The sequence below is a fragment of the Morone saxatilis genome, unplaced genomic scaffold, assembly GCF_004916995.1.
Source record: "Morone saxatilis isolate NCDOM2014 unplaced genomic scaffold, NCSU_SB_2.0 Contig4, whole genome shotgun sequence".
NCBI lineage: Eukaryota > Metazoa > Chordata > Actinopteri > Moronidae > Morone > Morone saxatilis.
This window is the reverse complement of record NW_023339984.1, coordinates 3,811,391-3,830,101: the sequence shown is the minus strand read 5'-3', so window position 1 is coordinate 3,830,101 and position 18,711 is coordinate 3,811,391. Positions and strand designations below refer to the sequence as shown.

The 18,711-nt window shown below is 40.3% G+C and overlaps 1 protein-coding gene across 2 annotated transcripts in view; it reads left to right on the top strand.

Moving 5' to 3' along the window:
• Positions 1 to 18,711, top strand: part of LOC118338132 (RAS guanyl-releasing protein 2-like) — a 37,569-nt gene that overhangs the window by 2,726 nt on the left and 16,132 nt on the right. For both annotated transcript variants that reach the window (XM_035675356.1, XM_035675355.1), the window contains exons 2-9: positions 8,009 to 8,140; positions 8,388 to 8,490; positions 8,748 to 8,804; positions 9,114 to 9,245; positions 9,772 to 9,922; positions 11,215 to 11,388; positions 15,550 to 15,666; positions 16,121 to 16,402. In XM_035675356.1, coding sequence (XP_035531249.1) covers positions 8,071 to 8,140; positions 8,388 to 8,490; positions 8,748 to 8,804; positions 9,114 to 9,245; positions 9,772 to 9,922; positions 11,215 to 11,388; positions 15,550 to 15,666; positions 16,121 to 16,402 — 1,086 coding nt within the window. In that variant the 5' untranslated portion in view covers positions 8,009 to 8,070. The remainder of the gene's footprint in view (positions 1 to 8,008; positions 8,141 to 8,387; positions 8,491 to 8,747; positions 8,805 to 9,113; positions 9,246 to 9,771; positions 9,923 to 11,214; positions 11,389 to 15,549; positions 15,667 to 16,120; positions 16,403 to 18,711) is intronic.

Here is an 18,711-nt window from a genome sequence, read left to right as displayed (position 1 = left end):
CATTTCACCGGCATCCCTACTCTTTCTCTGTCCCTCCTGGGATCTTTCTGTTCCTCCGTCACCTCCCATGAAAGGGCACGGACCCTGTAAAATCTCAGTCTGTCATTGCACTTCTGCTCTCCTCACCTTTAAAGGCATCACTGGAATGCAGAAAAGAGAGGCAGCAGCAGAGGAGTAGCTGGTGAGAGAAAGTGTCGGACCTGAAGAGCTATAAATCACGCTGTGGCTGGAATTAAATCAGTCAGGGTGAAACACAGTAGTGGATGAGCGTGGTGGGAAGGCGGATCGAAACTTACTGGCTGCTGTATCTTAGCTAGTGAAGTGATTACTAAAGGCAGTGAATTAGCAGTGATGGTGATTGCATGGGTGTGATTAATTAAGGTTTCAGCCGACTGGCTTCCTTCTGTGCTACAGATGTTAGGCGTGCCTCATTTTCAGAGTATAATGCCTCTGGTATCCTGCACCTGCAGTCAAAAAAAGTGCATTCATTTGTTTTCATACTCAGTCTGTTTGCAGTTTGTAATCTCTCAAGCGCTTCACTGAATGCACATAATGAATTGTGTATTTTGACTACAGGAAATTGTGGGGTTTTGTGGTCCGCTCAGGGATGCGAGCAGTTTTAGGGAGGAATACATAAACAGGAACTAGCCAGAGCTAACGGTGAGCCTGCGGGGATAATGAAGAGGCTGGCTAGATGAATGTGAAACTCCTGGCATTCACACATGACATGAAACTAGTTCAGAATGACTGTTGTATGAAACCACTGCATTGCTCAGTGAGCGCAACCCTAACAGGCAGGACGGAGAGACGCACATAAACACTAAAGAACAAACTGGTCTCCAGATGTACAGTATGTGCCCTATTCTGCACACCACACATTTCTTAGAAAACCTGCAGTAGTGAAAATGAATTCAGCATCACTTGGTGTCTGAGCCTTACCTCTGTGTTTCTGCACAAAATGTAACTCAACTTTAAAGGAATAGTTAAACATTTTGGGCAACCAGTGGAGAGTTCAGGGAGTTACTGGTCTCAATCAAGTATTTAACACTTGTTTTTTGTACCGATTAAACACACAGATATAGCAACTTGACTGGTGAGCTTTAGAGGTGCTGGTAGGCATATTTTCTTGCCTTTGGACAGACCCCAGCCACAGCTGTAAATGACCCCCTCATTTACAGTCTTTATTCTAAGATTAGCTAACTGGCTGCTGCGCTAGTCTTCTCATTTAACTCTCAACAAGAAAGCAAAAAAGTGTATTTTAAAATATCGAACTTTAGGGTGGAAACAGCTAGCCAAGCTTACCTTTAAAGATAAGAAAACATGACAGAAAAATACATGATTGGTATCAATCATCTCATCTAACTTAAATGCAAACGTATTTTCCAAAATGTCCAACTATTGCTTTTATTTGTGGATATAAAAATCGTCCAGCCATTTATCAAATTTTAAAAATCTGCTAAATGCATCATTCTTGCAAAGACGAATATTTCTGTGGTTAATGTAATGTCATTACATGGAATTTGTTCACCCGAGATGAAACACTCAGTAACAACAGGAAGTGAGGCTCCTGATGTCAGTACTGCAGAAAAAGCAGAAAATGAATCCTGACCTCGGTGTGCTCTGTATAAGTGAACTGGGTGTTCACTGTGCGAAACAAACTCTAATGTTCTGTTGCAAAAGATTATTTGTCACGTCGGCTCTTTTACACAATACACCATGTGGTCTCATCTTTCACTCATCACACAGCAAGAGCTTGACAAGGAAGTGTGTGTGTCAGGGAGATAACTGACAGAGTAAGGGAAAAAAAGAGAGAAACTTTTTCAGAGTAATGAGTACCCATTACATAAACTCAAACCTGCTGCATGCGTATGAGATTGTGTTTAACAAGGTTTTTAAAAAAAGTGTGGACGCGCACATACACTCAACACATTTTACACACACATACCAACACACCCTTCCGGTATTTGTTATGAAGCAAACTTTCACATCTGGTAAAAAGGACAAGAAGTTTGAGCAGGAAGCCTCAAACAAAGCAGTAAAAACAATCTGAAACAGTGATACATGGTTGTGTTTGGAGGCACATATTAGAACAGCGCAGGGGATCCGCAGCAATGCACTTTCTGTTTGACACACTTTACACTTTTCAATTGAAGTCAGAAAGTTGAGATGTGAGAGTGTGCCAGATGTGGAACAGGATGCGTGACTTTTTTCACTTTGGAGCATGTAATAAAACATTACACTCTGCCAGCTGCAATGTCCCAGCAAGACATTGTGAAATCTGCATATTTTTCTCCCTGACTTTCATCTTGTTATTTCAAGATTATGAAAAAGTCCTGTTTGCCTGCTTTCAATTTACAGTATCAGTTTCCATTTGCTTTTGAGACAGATTGAAGCTCAATTTTTTCTTTTTCTTGTGTTTTCCATCATTACTCTCCTTCCCTATTTGATCTTTTCCCTTCTTTAGCCAACAATTGCTTTCCGCGTTTGACTGGGCTGAAACTAGGTGGTGTACACTCTCTTCCTGCCTCCCGGTCACCCTCTTTATCTCCCATTCTCCCATTCCCCCATTCCCCCTCTCCTCCCTCCCTAAGGAGCAACTGTAGCTGCTAATCTCAGTTTGCAGCCGGTGCCCCCCACCGATGTGGCATTCTGCATGTCCAGGGAAAAGGAAATGTTTCCCTTCCTGCTCTCAGTACCATGCAGTCTGTAAATAGAGCCTGCCACCAGCCGCTCAGTAGGCCCCTCTGAAGAACTATATCTGTCCCTTCATGCGACACCCTTGCTACAACTTCCTGAAACAAACTAGGCGGTGTTGGGCAGGAGATAAGAGTGTTGTGTGTATTATATGAAGAAGTGGTGTGCGTATGTGTTTTTGCAGGCTTGTAATTCTATCCACATGGCCTCTCGACAGAAAGATGAGATAAAGCTCCAAAGTGCAGCTCTGACTTTGGAAACTGGAGTTAAAGTTACACTTAACAATTACCATATTTATTTCAGACTTCAAGTTATTTTATAGTTACCACACACAAACAAGTTTGTCTGCATCCACCAGCCTTTAAACTACAAGTTACACTGTGTGCCACCATTTTGGATTTGTTGTTGGAAATCTAAACCTAACAATTATTCTCACCAGAAAAGTGATAATGAAACTACACTGCACACTATACTACACTACGTACACTGAATAGAAGACACATAATAAAAAAAAAACATCCTCTGTGTCAAAAAGCAAAGAGCTTTATGGGAAATGTAGTGTTTATTTTAGAAGCACAAGCACCAGCAATGTCTAATGTAAGAAAGAGGCCACAGACCAACTAAATGTCAAGTTCTTTGAAGAGTATCTTTAGGATATTGGTATATACCATTACATGCCAAATATACAGCATGCAAATCACATGTAATATATGTAAATAGATGTTCAATGCAAACACTGCTTTATTGTTACCTTATTGTTGTTATTTTGTAGGTTTTTGGTTATAAACCAAAGTACTGGACAAATTGTTTTGACCTGATCGTGGCTCTAGATGACATTCACCAACAGTAGTGGTTGTTCAATGTATTGTAATGACCAATGTTCTTCTAGTGTGGTTAAAAATGCTGGAGATAGAACATTTTAACGTCTTTGTGTGAGGCAGAATGAACAGTGTGTGTGTGTGTGTGTGTGTGTGTGTTTTCAGTGCCTGCCTAACAGCTAATCAGAGTAAATAAATGCATCCACATCTGAAAAAATCAATCAAACTTGTTTTACCCAAATGCCAGTGGGAAGAGAATGAGACTAAATCAATGGCTGTATGGTGACTGTGCATTAGCTCTTGGTATTTTACTAGCATGGAAATGAGCCCATTATGGGAATATCAATAGCAGGATGGATATCATTGTCTGTGGGTTTGTCAGTGTCTCATCATCAATCAGTGCTAGCGTCAATTCTAAGACATGAAAAGCTGTTGAAGATTTTTTCCTTCTGATGTGCGGGATTCGCAGGAAGGCATACTTAACATAATCTAATGTGAATCAGACAAGCAAAAGGCGTGCATACACAAAATAATTTATACTCACTTTATACAGGTATTTAAGAATTCTATTTGAATGTGTTGGTCTGTGCTAGTAAATGTGCTTGCCACCATGATTATTACTCTGTTTGGACTGCTGACCAAGCAGCAGGCATTTGCTGAAACAAAATGAATTGACAACTTTAATAACAACTTTAATAATCAATGTACGGTGTAATTGTTTCATTTTGCAACAAAAAGTAGCTGGTTCCAGATTCCCAAATGTAAAAATTTGCTACTCTTCTTTCTAATATGTGAGAGTAAGTGAAGTATCTTTGTTGTTTTGGACTGGACACAAGGAATTTGAAGACGTCTTATAGGCTCTAGTAAATTTTTTCTCTGATATTTTATACACCATACAATGAGTCCAGGAATTACACAGCAGATTAATTGACAATGAAAGTAATCTAATTAGTTGCAGGCAGCCTTAAATCAATGAATCTGAGTAGTCAACAGATCAATTAATATGAATGTAACTGTTATTTGCAGCCCTACGTTTAACTGTCCAAGGCAGACAAGCTCTGGTCAGTGTTATTGCATATACAGCATATGTGCATATTTGTGCAGTAAAAAATGCTATTTTACAGTGGTTCAGAACCTCTTTAACTCTTGGTATAACAAGTAGGTAATATGTGGATGTGTTACAGGTACAACAAAGTGGTAAACACTGTCATGTTGTTTAGTGGCTATAATGAGAAGGACAGCAGTGAGAAGTTGTCTGTCTCTTTCTAGCCAGAAGATGTGACATTTTCAGCGCCCACTGCAGATTCTGCATGGCTAGGATTGACCAGGCCCCCACGTCAACATCCCTTTATCCCCGCTGCGCCCCCAGCCCACCCCTAATCTGCCTGATCGATGGCCCTGGATCGTCGTCACCAGGCAACCAAGGATGACACCAAAGCTCTCACAGTGTGCGCTACCTAACAATCAATTTACCGCTTCACAGCTATTAGAACAGTATCAGAAATCACAGTGTGGGGAAAATACTTAAAGATTGGAAAAGAAAGAAAGAAGGGGGAGCTTGTTAAGAATAAATCAGATCTCGAGGTCTGCTGAAAGCACAGAGAGAATTGTTCTCTGGCTCGCGACAAAGAGCTCCTGTCAGCGGGATGATGAATGGTGTATTCGAATAGATGGCGAGATAGTATCATCATCAAGACGGGCACAACCTGTGCCGCAGTGCCAGACTACACTCAGTTGAAAGCAGGTTCAACCTTTGCACAGGTGGCACTGAATCCCCCCTCCTCCCCCCTTTCTCTTTTTGTTCAGTGTGACTGCCTGAGGGATGGAGATCCTTGCATCAGACTAGTTTTATATCCTCATTCAGTTCTTGAGGACAGGCTGTTCTGAACTGAACGTGAAAGTGAAACAGATGCCCGTTTTATCACAGAGAAATGCATTTCAGCTCAGATCTAGATGACTCTTAAAAATAACCCTGGTTGTGTGGCCATAATAGACACCAAGGCCACTTTCCTTTCTACTATATACATTAAGTGTAAGCAGCGGTAGCTTTTTGTAGGCCACAGGTCTTGGTGGTTTTTTTTCTTTGAGGTTTCAGAGATACAGCACTGCTCTATTGCTCAGTCCTACTTCCTGCGGTGACCTTAGCATCCCTCCCAGCAACTTTCATGTCTATCTATAGCAGCAGCACATCATTTTGATTGTGGTCAGTCTGTCACTTTTGTACACTTAATCTCGCTGTGATCTGACCACGTCCTTAATTAAGGCACAGATTTGGAGCTTACTATTTCCATCGTAGTGACTTTGGCTCACTCATACTATATGAGTGATGATTGAAGCTGTATGGTTATAATACCATCTCTTTCGCATATCTTTTCTTTTCCCTCTATCCCTTCAGAAATGTGTGTGTGTGTGTGTGTGTGTGTGTCTGTGTCTGTGTGGCTAAGACAGCTTGTGAAGCCTGTAATTGAGTGTGTCCGCCCACCACGTTGCAGCAGAGACAGCGCAGTAGAAGGCTTCATTGTGTCAGGCACAATAGATACATACACATACTCATCACACCCTTCTCTGCCACAGAACCACAACATTGAAGAGCCATTAGCGGATGCAGCGGTGGGGTCTGTTGTTGTGGATATTGTGATCTAACTTTGTTCACTCAAGTATAACCTCAACTTTACCTTCACACTTATCAGCAATGACAAAAATATCCAGTGGCTTCTTTTATCTGTCATTTTACCTTCAGACTAAGCTGTAACCTATATAGAAGATAGGATTAGTGTATTTTACCTCTTCAGACACAATAAATGCGTCTAGGATTATAGCATAAATAAAAAAAGATTCCCTTAGGCTTCTCTTGCTCCTAAACCAGACTTCTCTATATAAAAACATGCATTTTGTGCATGTGCGTTGTGTGTAGAGGTGTGTGTATATGTTGTGAAAGAGTGACTGGATGGTAAGCTTTGGTTGCCATGGTTTCCTGCTGCAAGGACTTACTCAGTCACCAAGAAAAATTCACCAGTATACATTTCTTTCTTAAAGGTCCAATGTGTAAGATTTAGTGGCATCTAGTGGTGTAATTGCAGATCACAACTTCCTCGCTTCACCCTCCACTTTCAAGTGCAAAGGAGAAACTACGGTGGCCGTGAAATACGCAAAAAACACAAACGCCCAAATCTATTGCCATTGTTTGGTTTGTCCCTTCTGGGCTGCTGTAGAAACATGGCGATTCAACATGGTGGACTCCATGGAAGGCGACCTGAGGCGTCTGTAGATAAAACCTTCTCATTCTTAGGTAACAAAAACACAACGATTCCTATATTCAGGCGATTATACACTAATAATTGTTATACATTAATGGTACACACTGGACCTCAAATTTCGGCAACAAATGTGCAATACAACGAAATGAAACGAAAATCATCTAGTCCAAATATTTGCTAATAGACTGTGAATACTTGCCTGCACATGCTTGTATTGTGTTGTACACCGCAGAGCATGACGAGAACTGATAATAAATTGTGGTTTCCTGTTGATTGTGCTGGTGGCTCTCTATCACTTTCAAGCCACATTAAAGTCAAAGCGGGCCGAACTGTCTATATGCTGTCAAATTCTGCCATCAAAATGACCTTATTTGTATGCTACATTTGTACTGGTTCAACATGTTAACCATCTCAAGGTTCTCAGTCATAAAGCTGGGATGGATGTATTAATATAAACTAGAATTCAGATATTATTGAAGTTTATGGAAGTTATGGAAGACCAGTGTGGATAACAATATCACTTGAACTGAAGCTGCCAGTTATTTTGGTATTTATAAAATTTTACTATTTTTGTCAGTGCTGGAGGAAGTCCTTAGATAGAGATTAGATCAAGTAAAAGTAGCAATACCACAGTGTAAAAATACTAAACCTCAAGTGAAAGTCCTTGATATTCCATTGTAATGTCAAAAGTAAAAGTACTCATTTTAAGGAAATATATTTTTATTATGCTTTTATGTATTAGCAGTATTTAAATGCTACTTGAATTTTTATATACAACTGTGTAGTTTAACCATATTTTATAATCTCATCATATGTTTGGGTATTGGACATCAAAACATGATCAAAATGTGTAGTCAGAAGTTATATGAATGCAAAGCTTCTCAGTATTTAAGACCATAATAAGACATAAACTCTCCACAGAAGGCTGGACCAATTAAATTGTGCTCCATCAAGTGGTTTCACTGCTGGTTTCACAGATTGACACCTTGAATTTGTCAGGTCAAATCAAGCCATCATATCAGCAGGGGATGACACTGACAGACATATATCCTTATTCAGTTTTCCAGCCCTAAATGTAGTGTAAACATTCACTGCAATGTGGAAAACAACTGACCACAGAACTATTCCAAACATGCAGCCACTATGAATTTAATTTTCTCTCTCTTTGCTTCATCATTAGTCTCTTTTGCTTGCTTGCTCGCCTTTGATCCGTTCTTTTTCATCTTCTTTTGTGTTCAGTGAGAGGCACCAGAGTGAAACCAGAGAGAGAAACGAGGGAAAACACAGAGAGGAAAGGAACGATGGAGTCCATATTATCGGAGCAGTCGGCCACAGTGGATGAGCTTGTGGAAGCGTGCATCCAAGCCTTTGGTTGGTCATTAGAACACTATTTGAATTGATATAGCTAATTAGCTGTATTCTAAATTGAACCATTAAAAACAACTGATGTATTTTATGTATTTTTGTCAGTTAAATGGAATTTAGAAAGATGTCTTCTGCAGAAATGTGCATACTGGTGATGGTGATGGACTTGCACACTGACTGCCAAAGAGACAGCTTGTGCCGGGACTTGCTATATCTTCCTGATGATGAGTGACATGCTGTTTTCTTCTTATAGATGAGAAGGGCGCTTTGAAGGACACTTCCTTGGTTCGCATGTTTCTCATGATGCAACCTTGGTACATCCCTTCGACTGACATGGCTAAGAAGCTAGTCCTCAAGTATCCTTCACCTTTGTTTTCTGCTACCTTGGAGATGTATTATGCATTCTATGGCATTCTCTTTACATCTTGCTGATAGAGCAATGGAATTGAAGACAGATCATATTGTAAGGCCTTGGGATGAAAAAGAATCCAGGAAGTTTGAGAAATAATCTTTCTGAGATCTTTATGAGATTTGTCACAGTCTGAAAATGGGTAGAAACAGATACATTTTTGCAGAAATTTGCAGCAAAGTTGCGCCTTGACTTTTGGATCAGATCTCAAGAAGATAGCTGCACTGCTGAGCGCCGAACAAGAATATGCCACCTTGTCAAGTAAGAAACTGTCATTCATTCTTTTACCCCTTCCCGTGCCACTGCTCTCTGAACTTTGATCTGATGTACTGGAATTATTGGTTTGGGAGTTTTCAGTTGATTATTGACAGCCATTATACGTCACACATAAATTGTATTATTTGGTGAAAGAGTCACTTTTTATCACCATATAAACCAGCTAAATCATAGAAAGGTATTAAGCTTCTTGTGCAACAGTCAGATTATTGTGTGGATGTAAACAAGTCTTCTTTCCTCCACTATTTTTCATCATCTCTCCCTCTCTTTTCATCTCTTTGTTCTGCCCTCCAGGTACTGGATCTCTGAGTTTCCAGCAGAGTTCAATCTGAACCCGGAGCTGGCGGACCAGATCAAAGACTTTAAAGACCTCTTGACCACCGAGGGCAACGAGAGGCAGAGTCAGCTCATTGACCTCGACAGTGTGTGAGTGAAGTGGCTGCTGAAAGTTGTGTGTGTGTTGTTGACAGTGTGAATGAATGTCTCTGTCTGCAGGTGTTTATGTCAGCATGCCCTTTTATTGCCTGTTCTCAGACATTGCTGAGCTGTGCTATGCGGGGTCAGCGACTTCTCTATTTCCCATAAAAGCCATTTCTGTGTGTCCTTAACTTCCCTTTAGTGTTCCTATATGGATGCGGCTTTGTGGAGCAGATCTGTTACTTACTGCAGCTGGTTTGCAAATTAGGGAATGACCTTCCACAAATAAATTTATTTCATTCGATAGTTGTAGTTTGCTTCAGTATCTCTCATGTTTTACAGGACTCAAAAATTTCTTTATTAATCTGATCTTTTATTATAATTTTGCTTTGATATCTAACACCACTATAAATGCAGTTTTAACCAGGGAAGGGCTATAAAGCTGATCCTCATAATCTGTTATGGTGTTTTCCAAAATACCTAAGAGAAAACTTTGCATAAAAACAGTTTTTATGTGTTTTATTGTCCCTCTCAGGCCATCATATAAATGGAAGCGGCAGGTGACTCAGCGTGTCCCATCAGTGTCCAAAAAGAGGAAAATGTCCCTGCTGTTTGACCACCTCGATTCCTGTGAACTGGCTGAACACCTGACCTACCTGGAGTACAAATCCTTCTGCAAGATCCTGGTCAGTTCAAGCTGTTGAAGCTGTGCATGTAGTGTGATGTTTACAGCTCTTGAATTCTTTTGAATTTAATTTTACATGCAGCCGGCTCATTGTAGTTGCTAAGCAATCGTGGTTAAAATCTGACTTTTACTGGCAGTAATTATATTTGTTGTCTCGAAACATTTTGCTCTTTGAGTGTTATTTTGGGAAGCTAAGGCAATGACTGGGTTTGTGCTGATTTAAATAGTATATTTTAGAAAATCTATTCAAGTGTGATGGTGTTGGTGGCAAGATGGGGGCAGTGGTAGTGATTTGTCTTGCTTTTGTCTTTGTTTCTCTTCTAAAAGAGATTCTGGTTCAGTATAAAACAAAAAAGTAGCCATAATGGAAGCCACAATAGATATAGAGAGAAATATAGAAATATAGAGCCTACTGTTTCACACAATAATGATGCTATTCTGAAATCAGACCAGGTGAAAACAAATCATTTTTTTCTGTATTTCCCAAATAAGAGATTGGCTGCCAGTGAAGTAGCCAGCTGGCTGCTTGGATATAAGAAATAGTAAAGCACATAATTCCCCATGAACGAACAAACAAACGAACGATAACGTGTTAATTACTGATCTTCTGGATGGCAGATTTTTTTCCCCAGGCCAGCTGTTTCCCCCTGTTTACAGTCTTTATACTAACCTAAGCTAACCAGCTGCTGGCTCCAGCGACCTATTTGCTGTAAAGACATAAGAGTGGTATTCACCTCAGTTGGAAGGCAAATGGGCATATTTCCCAACTGAACTGTGCCTTTAAACCGCTAATCCAGCGTTTTAGTGTTGCACTAATACATACAACAACAAAAATAGCGGAAGCTGAGATATTCTGAGTTTTAATCTCAAGTACAGGTCAAGCTCCAAAACACTGGATCCTACATTTCCCAAAAAGCAATTCAATTGTGTCTCTTCTTGGACATTTCCTGCCTGGTAAATGGCCACGTTCTCTACACCCTCAATTTGTAACACAGCCAATACAATATATAGCTGAAACCCTAACCCCTGTGGCCCCTTGATGTGTAAAATTTGTGAGTGCCTCTTTAATAATAAATTGAAGGTTGGATATAAGTGCTTACCTAGCTGTGATCTGTCTGTAAGCTGATTTCAGAATTTCTTTGTCCTTCATTTACAAAATGAGTCAAATTTATCACCTTTGCTTGTGATATAACTATCATGGTCAAAGTAAACAGCAAAATGTCTGAGGATACAATCATCAGGATTCATAAAAATACTGGAATGTTTTTCACCAATTCTCCCTTCTCGTTTTAGTTTCAGGACTACCACAGCTTTGTGATGCACGGCTGCACAGTGGATAACCCCATCCTGGAGCGTTTCATCACCCTTTTCAACAGCGTCTCCCAGTGGATCCAGCTCATGGTGCTCAGCAAGCCCACCGCCCCACAGAGAGCTGCCGTCATATCCCACTTCATCAGAGTGGCACAGGTCTGTCCGATGGGCCCATTAAGACCTGCAAAAGTTTTGAGATAGAGCGCTGTTTGTGTGTGTTGTGGGGTTCAGGGTGCATGTCGAAGCAGACTGATAGGAGATGATTGCCTGGAGCCTTGGAGAAAGAGGAGAGAAAGCTGTAAAAAGGTGAAGTGGAGATTAAACCAAGAGATGTGGAGAGAAGAGGAAAAGTCACGGTGGAGACTTGATGACTTGCACACACACACACACACAAACACAAGATGCGATCATTTCCCATTAGGTGGCACAAATTGCGAGAAAAAGTGAATTTAATTTAAAACGGCTTTAGAGGTATTAGCATGTTAAGAAGCCTGCTGAGAGCTCTTTAAGATAATGCTGCTGTCAGGGGGAAAACGTGCATCTCCAGGAATAAAGAAATTCTAGTTTTTGATGATGCATTTTTGGCTTTTATGGGCCTAGGGGGTTGTAAATTTGTCTTGAACAACGGAGGGGCATTTAAAACTTTTTGAAAGAATGAAAATCACCTACATCTAAAATATTCACAATTATGCGACAACATGTAACAATCCCAAAATATAATTGCCGATTTGCTACAAACAATAGAATATAAAATGAAGACATAGTGTGTCATTAATTAAATATACAGTATGCACACTTGTTGCTGGCTAGAAAGAAATCAATAATGCATCCTATAATAGAGGAGTCAGTGCAGTTGGCATGACTCACAGCTGAATATATCTCTATATGAGCTGAAAATATCAGGTACGGAGGAAAGGTTGGAGGGAAACAAAGAAGCAAACTGCAGTACATTTTGGGTAACTTTTCTGACATTTTAAATTTGCTCTAACTACACAAAGTTAGCTCTGTAAGGCTGTACTTAGGCACAGCGGTGCTTTAAGCTAAATGCTAACATCAGCATACTAACATGCTCCCAGTGAAAATACATTTATAAGGAACGTTTACCAGGTTCACCAGCTTAGTTAAGTGTGTAGGTGTGCTACCATTTGCTAAGTATCACTAAGGACAAAGTACAGCTGATAGGAATGTCATTCATTTTGCATGTAGTTTAGTCATAAACCAAAACTGGATGAATTCAAAGTTTGACCTGATGATGGTGCTAAATTAAGAGGCAGAGGATCACCAAAGTTATAACAATCCATCCTTCCAAGTTCCTTAACGTACCAAATTTAATTGCAATCCCTCTAATAGTTGTTGAGACAGTTCATTTTAAACAAAAAATATCAACCTGCTCGTGGCACTATAGGAAATTCATCATCTGAGAGTCATGAATGTCGGTACAAATAGTTGTACTGATCTTTCTAGTTGATGCTGAAGATATTTTACTAAATAATTGAACAACTTGACATGCTGGTAACCTTATTAGGGGCAAAATCTTTAGAATTCATCCTTTTGGAACCTTGAATATCTGTGCCACATTTCATAGGAATCTATCCAATAGCTGTAGCTTATATTTCACATTAAAAAAGAAAATTTCAACCGACCGACATTGCTATCCCTGGAGCCTTGCTGCTTGCATGGCATTGGGAAGTCTAGCTTTTCCTTTACTGCGCTTACCCATTCATCTTTGGGACACAGTTGTTTTTTGCACATTTGGCAAACCTTTGTCTATATATCCCCTATGTATTTAAATAAAATACTTGTCTAACAAAGCTCAAACTATGCCCAAATTTAGACTATCCTTTATCTCTCCATGTATCTCTTCAAATCTAGCCTCATCAACTGAAATAATCTATGGTCATCTACAGGTCAAGATGGCTCTAATCCTAATCTTAATCTGGTCTCTCCCCACCCAATTCCCAAACAAAGCTGCCAGTTTACTGCCTTATATGGGTCTCTACCCATATGTCTGAAGACTGTCATTATTTCACTACAGAAACATCCCTTTAAATGGCGTCCAGGGCTTCACTTTAATTGATGTAATTTCAGTTTGATGTTATCATTTGCTTTGGTCTGCCAGATGTGCTAGTTTCTATCTCTAAGTGACAATTCACCAATCTCTGCTTCAGGGAGCTTCAGTCAACCATAGAAAGCTCAGAATAATCATTTTTATCCTGATTGCCTGCAGTGCTACATTCCTCATTACTTGTTGCAGGTCTGCTCCTGGATTGTTTTCAGTCCCATACCCACTATGCATCTATCCATCTCCATCCTCTGCAGAACAAACTTCTGTCACTCATTATTTATTTAGGAAGGCCTTGCAGGTTTCGCCACCTCCCTCCGTCTTAATACACCAGTGCTCCAACACCTCAGCAGGGCTCTTGTCAGGGGAGCCCAGCAGCAGCTCTTCTAAGTCTTTTACCCTCCTTGATATTCAGCACTTGGAATTTTTCCAGTGTTTCCTGAAACTTTGACGATGTAGTGTGGAGACAGATGCTGATTCTGACCAGCCTTGTGTGGGATGAATTACTATGACAGATGAGCTGCAGAGGTCTTGAGAATTACCTCTTTCTGGCCTCCTTCCCTCCTGATCTCCTCTCTATATCCTCCTTTCCAAATATTAATACACAGAATCCTCTTTTTGTTTTGTGTGCATCTTTTCGATTTTATAGATACTGTACATAGAGAGCTGCAGGGCAAATGCTTAAGAGTACAATTTTCTCAATCCTCTCACACTAAAACCATAAAGCGAGTGAATGTAAAAGGGCTGATATCAAGTCAAATGTTTAGTTTGTCTAACAGCTTGGTTTATGACAATATATTTGCAAAACTAATAACATCCCTGTTAGCCTCAACTGTACTTTTTGTTTAATGCTTATTGTGAGCATGTTGTATGTCAGCATTTAGCTCAAAGCACTTGCGTGCCTGACAACAGCCTCACAGAGCTGCTGGCAGGGCTGTAGACTGAGTTTTGTTACGAGAAAGCTGTTTGAAAATGACCATAAGAGAAGACGAGAGTCGAATTGCTCATTGCCTTTTCATATTCACAACCTTTCATATACTGCCAGTTTAAACAGTGGGAAGTAAAAACATTGTGTCTATTGTAGTAATTGTTTTTCCCCTTCTTAATCTAAACTGCCTTCTGTTCATTTCAAACACCAATTTCAATTTCACCAATGATAACTGTCCAGAAGTCATTTTGGACATGTGTCATTCATGCAGAATGGACCAACATTTGTGCAGATACATCAGAGACAGAACATCTCTGCTGGAAATCCTATCATTAATTCTTTGCCAATTTGACATGCCTCAAACTTCTGTATTCAGAAATGTAGCTAAGTTGGAGCACATGCAGAGACTAAAATTATGCTCAAGCTGATTTCAAATGTATTCAGAGGCAGCACAGAAGGTAACCTCGATTTACTTGACATTTCCCAAAGCTTCCCTCAGGGTGCGCTGGTTGTGTCCCATTTCAGCTTCCTGTTGGGAGCGCGTTACAGATGACTCATGTTCATTAGTCTTTTTCTTGACTGCACAGACTTTCATTATAATTTAAAATGAAAAAATATCCTTTAATGTATTTCATTTCACAATATGTTCATGCAGTCTATGCCTTCTGGCTTTGATAAACACAACACATCACCAGTCGGCTGTGTGATAACAACTGGTTGACAAGAGGATGAGCTCTATCTCCCAGCCTTATCATACACACAGCTCTTATTCTACAACTGATGGAAAGCCCTGGTGTGTTGACAATGAAACCTTTCTCAGGCCTCGCTGGCGGCCACTTGCACGTGCAGTTTAGTCAAACCTACTCTCCAAATACTGGGCTGCCCTCCATACCGCTTTGCCAATTGATTGCAAAGGGTGTCTGAGCTGAATCAAATGATCCCCTCTGGCAGCCCTCCCACACAGCTGCGACCCCATTGATTTTCAGTGATATGCCATGCAGGCTGAAGGGCAGAATGGAGCCCTGCAGAGTGCCATTCACAAAGTGTTAGCTTAAGTTTGACATAGACAGGTTAGAACATTCAGTAATATCTTAGTAGACTCACATTGGGTTCATGTGTGGATGTGCATGTGGGCTGCTGAACACTACTCAAAAAGTCTCTGGCTTTTTCTTCCAAAGCTTTCAATTTTCTTTCTTTTTGACTCCCTATACTGTAAATCTTTTTTTAACCTGTACCACCATCTCTCTCCCTGAAATTCTTTTTGGCAGTGGCTTATGCATTCCTCTTTCAGCCTCCCTCATAATATTTCCCCCTTTGTCATTGACAGAAGCTGCTGCAGTTGCAGAACTTCAACACGCTGATGGCGGTGGTGGGCGGCCTCAGCAACAGCTCTATCTCTCGTCTCAAAGACACGCAGACCCACATCAGTGCAGAGACCAACAAGGTACAGTACAGTAGCATGCTACCGTCCTCTCAACCATCACTGATCCATTTCCTGCTTCTGCAGCCAAACACTACCAGACAAATTCAGTGTTCACCGTATGTCAATGCACTTAGCTTACAAGTGATATTGAATCTTGATTCAGTAATCCACATCTCCCCCGTGTGAGCTGCCAAGCTCCTTATCTGTGCCCACTACTCCTACACATTGGCTTTTAAGAACTATGAATTCGAGCCATATAACTGGAAAGTTGAATGCAACAGTTGGGGGAGTTACAGTGTCTCGTCAGTTATGTAAGTCCATCTGGAGCAAAGTTTTTCAAAATGTTTTTGCCTCTTCTAAATAAATCTCTCTTGAGACTTTCTGTTTCCTACCAACTCCCATCTTATCCCTGTCCATTTTGTCTATCCTTTCCTCTCAAATTAATTCCAACCCCTTGCATTCATTCAACCTGCAGGTTTTTAACAACCTCATCGAACTGGTGACATCATGTGGGAACTACAGTCAATACCGCAAGCGCTTCTCCGAGTGCTTGGGCTTTCGATTCCCTATCCTCGGCGTGCACCTGAAAGACCTGATAGCCGTGCATGTGGCGCTGCCAGACTGGGCAGACAAAGAGAAAACACGGGTCAATCTGACTAAGACCCAACAGCTGTACGCCATCCTTCAAGAGCTGGCATTGATCCAGACCACACCGCCTAACATCGATGCCAACACAGATCTGCTCAACCTGCTTACGGTGAGTGCAAAGACTGGGCAGAAAATGTATTTGCAGCGTCCAAGATAAATGTTTGGCTTATATTAAAGATGTACAGTGCAAAGAACAGCTTGCAATGGGTAAACTCAGGTCCTGAATCAGGTGCTGTGAGTTTATTATTCATCATGAAGCACAACAGAATTTGAAAGCACTCATTAACCACCCAGACAGCAGTGAAGTAGGAGGAAAAACTTTGTGTCCAGTCTGTCTGATACACAGAATTAGTTCTGCTGTGATTTGATTGGCTTGTGGTCAGGCAAACTGTACAATAGCCAGCAGGGACAAAATCTGTGTACAGACAATGGCCAGAAATATAACCAGCATTCAAAGCATGAACCTTCATGCTTACAGCAGTAAATTGTCTTATACAGATATGGTTTACTTGCTTACTACGGCATTTTAACAATGAACAACAGAATATCAATTGGATTGTCTGACTTATGTAAAAGGTCAGAAGAAGTTTTGATCAGACAGTAATAAGTAATAATTAAAGATGATGGCATACATTAGATTATCACAAACATTCAGAGATACAAGGAGGATTAATGCATTTATTTCTACATACTTGGCTGACTACTGTAACAATATTATCTGGTAGAAAGCCATTGTTTAGAATTGTGTTTTTATTCAAGACAAAGAGTCATGAGTCCTGTTTTAGCGTCTCTTCATTGAACTTCACTGAACTTTAAATTGTTAATCTGCACCGAAACCTCTTGTCTGTTCCTGTATCCTGATTAAAGACCAAAGGGCTTTTGCTGTCAGACTGTTTGGCTTGGAAATGACCTGAAAGAGGATCTCAGCAGAATCTTTTAAATCTCAACAAGCCTTTTATTTAAAGAGATCACATTAATATATTGTGACAGTACAGTGATATAGTGGTTTGTTCTGTGTTGTTTTATCTCTTTGACTTATATTACACTCCTGTCATTCACCATTAAATCATAATTAGGATATTCTGTGGCAGATTCACAGGAGGATTCTCCATTTTATATTCAGTGAGAGCTCTTAAACTGGCAATACTGAGTGAGACTGATCCAAGCTTAGTTGCTGCCTGCACTTCAGCATGAAAGCTGCAGTGGTGTTTTTAGCACAACACACTAAACCCCTGAGTGTGTGTGTGTGTGTCTTTGTGTGTGTGTGTGTCAGTATTTTTGGCAGATGCAGATAAGAGTTTCCCGGATTTGAGAAGGGGAGCTTTGTGAATTTAAACAATCTCAAGAGATCAATCACTCAATGTGGCGGCAGGTGTTTGTGTGAGATTGCAGCTGGCTCCCCTTTTTTTTTTCGGAGAAAATGACAGAAAACAACTTGACAGGTTTTGGAGCTGAAAGGCACCAGGGAAGTTTTCTGGACAGAGTCAATACACAATTATCGTATGCCAGTGCTTATTGCAGTTGATCTAGCTTGAAACCTGTTTGGCTCACAGTGAGAAGATGGAAAAAAAGTCAATAAATCCTTCAAAATAATAAAGCTCTCTACACAGGCATTCCTGCCAGCTAAAACAGGCAAACCACACACGTTTAAAATAGCAGTATCCTCCTTTTTGAGTCATATTCATCAGCCTTTCACATTGAAAGAGATTCTATTATATAATCTCAAATGTGGTGAACAATTTGCAGTTAACCTTTCCCCTGAAATACTGTGAGCTCCACTAATTCAGAAGACCAAACAAGAAGAAAAGCTTTTTTTTTCCTTCCGCACTTACCACTTCAACTCAATAAAACCCAGGAAACACAGCTCCGTTAAGAGAATAATGTGAGGCCAACAACGAATGCAGTGGGTGATTACAGGCGGCAGTTAGCTGCGGTGTATTAACTGGAGCAAAAGAACTGTTGCCATAGCGGCTGTGTTAAAGTAAAATAGGGCTCTGCTTAACTATTTCTGTAATGAACTGGTCTGTGTGTGAGTAGACCTTTGTGTTAAATACCTAGAAAACATAGGAGGTGTGGAAACTGAAAGAGTCACCTCCTCTAGAGTCAGCAGTGCCATCAGAAAATAAATGTAGATACTAGAAATACCTATTATGCAAATAAAACATGTACCGGCATGCATATTCTGACCTGAATATTGCTTTTTATGTGTGTTAGTATGTTTTTCCATAAGGGTTAAATATAAGGGATGTACAACATTGAAATGTATACCAGTATCCAACAGCATAGTGCATTGCAAATATTAAGCTTACAGGCAGGTACAGGTAGGCAGGGAGGTAGCTAGACAAGTACTGGTACAAGCAAAATCAAGCAAAACATTCACAAACATTCAGAGATACAGAGAGGATTAATGCTTTACTT